Source organism: Diplotaxodon limnothrissa, linkage group LG10 (genome assembly GCF_057381915.1).
Source record: "Diplotaxodon limnothrissa isolate DT_005_m linkage group LG10, D_limnothrissa_male_GT1.1, whole genome shotgun sequence".
Lineage (NCBI taxonomy): Eukaryota > Metazoa > Chordata > Actinopteri > Cichliformes > Cichlidae > Diplotaxodon > Diplotaxodon limnothrissa.
The window spans coordinates 21,160,182-21,166,800 of NC_140605.1; the positions used below are offsets into that span (position 1 = coordinate 21,160,182).

A 6,619-nucleotide genomic window follows, 5' to 3' on the forward strand; every position below is an offset into this window, starting at 1 on the left:
AAATCAAAAGGCATCCATATGAAGCCATTAATCTTCTTTGCTTTTTTTGCCCTGTTTCTTCACACTTTCAGACTATAAGCTGCACCATCAATTTAACAAATTCACCTAATAACGTCTACGTGTAGGTTGGATCACGCACTCCTGCACAACTTAACTCTAACCTCCCAAAATCTACACACAATCACAAGGTTACATCGCTCTCATCTGGATCTTTTTCTAGTATAACTGCATCAGACGTTAGCTGAGACCTGTTGGAAGACAACGCCACCTCCCTGTCTTCATCACAGAGCAGTTTCTCCCTCCCCTGCTCCCATGTCCACCCTCCTGGGCACCCTGCTGTCATCAATATCCTCCCATTCGTCCTCCAGCCCTTCTCCATCCTGTGATCTGACTGGCTGGTGCATGCGGAGGAGGCGGTACCTAAGTGGCACCAGGAAGAGGGCGGGGTCAGGCATGGGGTGTGGCTGCTGTGGTGATGTCACTCTCTCCTGTGGGACGCAAGCCCTGACCCTCTCCTCTCTTACGCTGATGCGCATCCTCTGCCTTGCCTCTGATTGGCTGGGAGAGACAGGAGGAGGTGGAGACAGTAGCCAGTCTGAGCTCTCCCCTTCACCATCTTCATCATCTTCATCCTCCTCTTCTTCCTCTTCCTCCTCCTCCTGCTCCTTTCCTCTGGCCTCCTCCTCTCCCTCAGGAGCAGACCCACTGCTCTGCTGCTGCTGGAACAGTTTTAACCGCGCAGTGTGCAGCTCGTGACAGAGGGTCGTGGTCGTGACATTTTGCCGCTGAAGCTCACGACTCAGCAGTGTGATCTTGTGGCTTCGACGTTTCAGCTCCTCTAAGAAACGTCGCTCTTCTTCTCTGAGGCTCCTCCCGAGTGCCGATGCCCGTGCCCGGCTGGCCCGCAGTTCCCCCCGTGCAGCGACCATCATGCAGTGCTGGTCCTGTAGAAGTCGCTCTGCAGCATCACAACGTGCCGCCAGCTCTGCCTCCTCCTCTGTGAAGCATATATGAAAACACAAACACACAGAAATGCAGGTTCAGTGGATACTAAATCTATGAGATACACTACAAATTATGAGGGGTTCACTGTTTACCTTCTAGTGCCAGACTTTGGTCTGTTTTTCTGTGATTAATATCTGTTGATTCATCTACTTAACCATTCATTCTTATCTTATTCTGCATGAATTTCACTTTTCACTGTGCTTTCTGTCTACTTTTGCTTATCAGTCAGTGAAACTGTGATCTATTATTTAGATCACATTTTGCATCAGAGCTTACGGTACAGGGTACAATCACAAAGTTCCAAAACCTTCAGTTTGGCAGATCTCCACCTGCATGCATTATTGTGCATTAGGGACCATTTCCAGCACTGTGTAGTAACTGTAACTCTTAGTTTCTCTTTGCCAACATAAAAAGGATTTGTTTGACAGCACTCAGCACCTCAGTTGAGTCCAAGGACTCGATTAAGATCGATCTAAGAAGGTGAATTACAGGTTTACACATGTCAGGAATGCCTCTTGGAGCCAGTTCTAAACATCTGCACATTCCAACATCAGTTCAACCAACTGTAAGTACAGCTTTTTCAGAGAACCCACACTGTCACCCTCAGATTAGTGGAAACTGGTTAGGTTGTTCAAGAATGGTAAATGGCCTGCATTTGTATAGCGCTTTTCTAGTCCCTAAGGACCCCAAAGCGCTTCATACTACATTCAGTCCATCCATCCATCCATCCATCCATCCATCCATTTTCATCCGCTTTGTCCGGGGCCGGGTCGCGGGGGCAGCAGCCTAAGCAAAGAGGCCCAGACCTCCCTCTCCCCAGCCACCTCCTCCAGCTTATCCGGGGGAATACCAAGGCGTTCCCAGGCCAGCCGAGAGATATAATCTCTCCAGCGTGTCCTGGGTCTGCCCCGGGGCCTCCTCCCGGTGGGACATGCCTGGAACACCTCACCCAGGAGGCGCCCAGGGGGCATCCTTGTCAGATGCCCGAACCACCTCAGCTGGCTCCTTTCGATGTGGAGCAGCAGCTGCTCTACTCTGAGCCCCTCCCGGATGGCCGAACTTCTCACCCTATCTCTAAGGGAGAGGCCAGCCACCCTTCGGAGGAAGCTCATTTCTGCCGCTTGTATCCGCGATCTCGTTCTTTCGGTCACTACCCACAGCTCGTGGCCATAGGTGAGGGTAGGGACGTAGATCGACCGGTAAATTGAGAGCTTCGCTTTTACACTCAGCTCCCTCTTCACCACGACGGCAGCGTCCGCATTACTGCAGCTGCAGCCCCAATCCGTCTGTCGATCTCCAGCTCCCTTCTCCCATCACTCGCGAACAAGACCCCGAGATACTTGAACTCCTCCACTTGGGGCAGGAACTCATCCCCGACCCGGAGTGGGCACTCCACCCTTTTCCGGCTGAGAACCATGGCCTCAGATTTGAAGGTGCTGATCCTCATTCCCGCTGCTTCACACTCGGCTGCGAACCGCTCCAGTGCGAGCTGGAGGCCCTCACCCGATGAAGCCAACAGAACCACATCATCTGCAAAAATCAGAGATGAGATTCTGAGGCCACTACATTCAGTCATTCACCCATTCACACACATTCACACACTGGCGATGGCAAGCTACATTGTAACCACAGCTGCCCTGGGGCGCACTGACAGAGGCAAGGCTGCCGGACACTGGCGCCACCGGGCCCTCTGACCACCACCAGTAGGCAAACATGGGGTTAGTATCTTGCCCAAGGATATTTGGCATGCAGTCAGGAGGCAGCCTGGGATCGAACCACCACCGAAGAATAATCAGGAACCAGCAAGGCTCAAGCCTCCCATGAACTGGAAACTGCTGGAATACCAGCATCACTGTCCACAGTGAAGTGAGTTTTATATCACCAAGGACTGGGAGGATTTCAACCAAGAAAGAAGCACACCTTCAAGGTCGAGGCCCACAGAGACGAGCCAAACGCCTTCTGGGGAAAATGTGATGGTCAGACGAGACAAAGATTGAGCTGTTTCGCCACAATGAATAGAGGTGTGTTCGCAGGAGTAAAGGTGAGGCTTTCAAACCTAAGAACAGTGTAGCAAATGTGAAGCATGGTGGTGGTAGCATCATGCTCTGGGGCTGTTTGCTGTGATACCGGTACATTAGAATGGAATAATGAGTGATTGAGTGTTCCCACAGGATGATGATTACAAACTAGAGAGGGACCGATCCGATATTATGTATCGGTATCGGTCCGATACTGACCTAAATTACTGGATCGGATATCGGAGAAAAATAAAAAATGTAATCCGATCCATTAAATATCACGAAAGCACCTCACAAAACTTGCAACACACCGTAACTCACCTCAGAACGTTAGCACGTCGGAGCAGTATGCATCACGTGATAGAGCGGCTGTGGCATGCCGACCTGTCAGTGGTCTGGATAGCATTTGGAGCTTCGCTAGCAACCCGGCATTTCATCTCCGACAAAGTTATCCCAAGAGAAGTAAAGCAAGTGTGTAAGTCCATCTCTGAATGTTTGTAAAGCATTCCTGCGTTAAGCTTAACAAGCGATATATGGAGCGACTGCCTCTTCTTGCTGCTACTTCAATCATGAAACTGCTTAACGATCAGCTGATCGGCTTTTCTGTCACGAGTCCGTGTCTCTAGTTTGCTTTTGGCCCACTTTGCACCAGAAAGAGGAAACCAGCGGATAAACAACAGCAGCACGTTTAAGCTTGATCAGCTGTTGTTAGAATTTATTTAATATTACTTTCTACTCCAGGATCTTTTTCTACGTAGCTGACGCTGGTAACTGTGCAGGGGCGGATCTAGCAAAGTTTAGCCAGGGGGGCCGATAGGGCATTAACAGGGAAAAGGGGGCACAAAGACATACTTTTCTTTCTTATTCTCATTTAAAATGTCTAGCTTTTAATAAATAATTATCTTACACCCAAAGTTTTAATTTGATGTAAAATGAATAGAAGTCCATTACTGTATATAGTAACTATTAAGTCTAATATATATACCCTAGTAAGCTATAGTACTTTTTCCTTTGGGAAGGTACCATCTGTGCAGTCTGCAATTTTGTTGAAGAAAGATGTTGAATCTATTTAATATTTCTTGAAAAATAATTGATTTCTGTGCCTTTTTTTTCACACTGCATCAAATTAAGGTTGATTACGTTGATTAAGCATCATGAGGTGGAGCGTGAGGGGTGGTTCCCTATTTTTTATTTATTTATTTTTGTTGTTGCTGGGAGTTGGAACCCTATTAGTTAGGTTGCTTAATATTTATGCTAAGTACTCTTTAAAATACCAGAATAGGGAGGATGGTGTAGGTTTAAGTTTATTAGATTGATCAGTATTGCTGAACTATGAAATTTTTTTTTTGCATACAGGTATAACAGAATAGCTTTAGTGTAGTTGTTGTTTTAAACTTGAGTATGAACTTATACAAAATGCAGCAAGATATTTAAAAAACAGTTTTGTTTATTAAAAAACACTATATCGGATTCATATCGGTATCGGCAGATATCCAAATTTATGATATCGGTATCGGTATCGGACATAAAAAAGTGGTATCGTGCCATCTCTATTACAAACACATCAAATCTGAATTTGGATATCTGGAAAAGCAAGCTAACATTAAGCTTCTGAAGTCCCAGCCTCAACACTATTGAAAATTTGTGGGTCTGTGCCAGGAAACCAATTCTGCCAAGAAGCGTGGTCAAACATGCAGCCAGAATTATGAGGCTGAATGTCTTGACTATGATTTGAAAACCAAACTGGGGTTGTTAGTGGGAATGTCTACATTGTCAAAGGCGACACATCAGGTCAGAATCATGACTGGGGAACACCATGCATTATTAAAAACATGCTACATCAGCAGAACTACCACTTATCGCCCACCCCACTCACCAAGTTTGAAAACTTTCTACTTTGTCTCCCTCTCCCAAATGAAATTAAAGATTAAGGGTAGCTGTTTTGACCACATCAAGAATCAAATCAAGAGAGACATGAGTCTAATTTGTCAGTATTATACTACAGTACTATATAGTGGCAGACACACTGGAAGCAGAGTGCTACCTAAGAGGTATATCTACAAAGTAAGGGCTAAATTTCAGTGAGCTAGGATCTTTAATTATTTTTTAGAAGAGTCGCAAAACTTTATAATCTCACGTCATTTTGATAACTTTATTTGATATATTTTAAATATGCAACTCAAAATGCTAACAACAAACCAATATCATCATGTACTGCTACAAATAAGTCAACACTGGGATCTACAGACATAACTTTTTATTTCCCTAGGCTCATTTTTAACTATGACAGCAGCTAATCCAGCTGATAACTGAAAAACAAGATTTTAAATCACGGTATTTAAAATCTATTATCGACTTGTAGCTCTGCTTTGTGACAATTTACAATAAATATAGATTTTATAAATATTAGCAAGCTTGCCCTGTCAGTGTAACCCTGTTAATTCTCAGTTGTCCTCTGCCCATCTTTTCTTTTTTAGATCTCTACAGCTATGATATAAAGTTTCAGCGTCTCTCATATATCATTTTTCCCTTGCTCAGCAAGGGTTTGTAATTTCTCACCTGCTGTGTTTCTGTCGGGAAACCTGGAGTCCAGCTCACAGCTCAGCTCTGCAGGCAAGAAAGGAAGTAGTACAACAGGCTGGCAGACAGACAAATATAAGACAAGTAAGTACATAATGAGATGGCAAGAGCAGTTCACCTGTACACTGACCGTGACAGCGCCTCTTCAGGTGTGTGATCTCCAGCTGCAGGCCAGTCAGCATGGCCAGGTGCTCCTGCTTCAGGAAGGTGATGCCTCTCTCCACACTGGCCACCTGCTGCTCGAGCCTCCCGGCATCCATGGCCGAACCCCTGCAGAACCTGTGCACAGATGTTGATGGCTGGTTTGTCTTTGGATTGGCTGCAAGATTTATTACCACAGCTGTTTATATTAGTGTCGCAGTTTCAATGCTGGCATTGAGTAATACTTGCAAGCGAACACTTAAAATAAGATTATATCACTCAATGATATCCATTAGTAATTATGCATTTTTCTTCATGCAATATAGCATAACTGGTGTTATATTACAATGCTTTTCTACATCATTTAAGGGTTTTTAATGCATTTCTATGCATCTGCTTCTTGGGTGATTTGACAGTAGCCTGCTCTTATTTAATATTATCAGTTTTATGAGCTTTCTCATTTCTGCACGTTTACTCAGTCTCTCATTTATCTCCATCACTGGCTGTGGCCTACCGTGATACTGAAGCGATATCCTCTCCAAAGCGTCTGTCATGGATCTCCGTATAGATTTGGCTCTTTATTTCCCGTCCTTGATGGAGCAGAAACGCAGAAAACAAAAGGCCCGTGCAAAGCGATCAGTCTGCAAAAGCGCTCGCTTGTTTTCTTCTCCGGGACGACACGAATGAATGAATCCTACTGCAGGCTGAGTCGAAACAACCTCCTCGTAACCTTCTGGTTATTGGCTATGTGCAGCGCGGTGATGTATTCACAACAAAAGCACCACGGAGTGTGAGGTTGTCGGTGCCACGGAGCAGCACCAGGAGGAGGAGGAGCTTCCTGAAATGTAACCCGCTCTAAATGCCTCAAAATTCAC

At 45.5% G+C, this 6,619-nt stretch overlaps 1 protein-coding gene across 2 annotated transcripts; it reads right to left on the reverse strand.

Moving 5' to 3' along the window:
- Window positions 1-281: 281 nt before the first annotated feature.
- ccdc92bb (coiled-coil domain containing 92Bb) lies at window positions 282-6,298 on the reverse strand. 2 transcript variants are annotated; one of them, XM_085363882.1, is made up of 4 exons: window positions 6,259-6,298; window positions 5,722-5,922; window positions 5,583-5,630; window positions 282-997 (listed from the first exon to the last, which is right to left on the reverse strand). In XM_085363882.1, exons 1-4 carry the CDS (start codon window positions 6,296-6,298, stop codon window positions 282-284), a joined length of 1,005 nt encoding a protein of 334 aa, XP_085220008.1. The 2 variants fall into 2 exon arrangements, with proteins under 2 accessions (XP_085220008.1, XP_085220009.1); XM_085363883.1 differs by lacking the exon at window positions 6,259-6,298 and having other exon boundaries at window positions 5,734-5,875.
- Between the last annotated feature and the right edge of the window lie 321 nt (window positions 6,299-6,619).

Bases quoted from the DNA above. Each gene is read 5' to 3' on its own strand.
- ccdc92bb (XM_085363882.1), bottom strand. From the start codon at position 6,298: ATGACAGACGCTTTGGAGAGGATATCGCTTCAGTATCACG. The intron at 5,923-6,258 runs GTAGGCCACAGC...TAAATCTTGCAG, and splicing joins GATATCGCTTCAGTATCACG to CCAATCCAAAGACAAACCAG. The intron at 5,631-5,721 runs GTGAACTGCTCT...TCTTGCCTGCAG, and splicing joins CTGTCACGGTCAGTGTACAG to AGCTGAGCTGTGAGCTGGAC.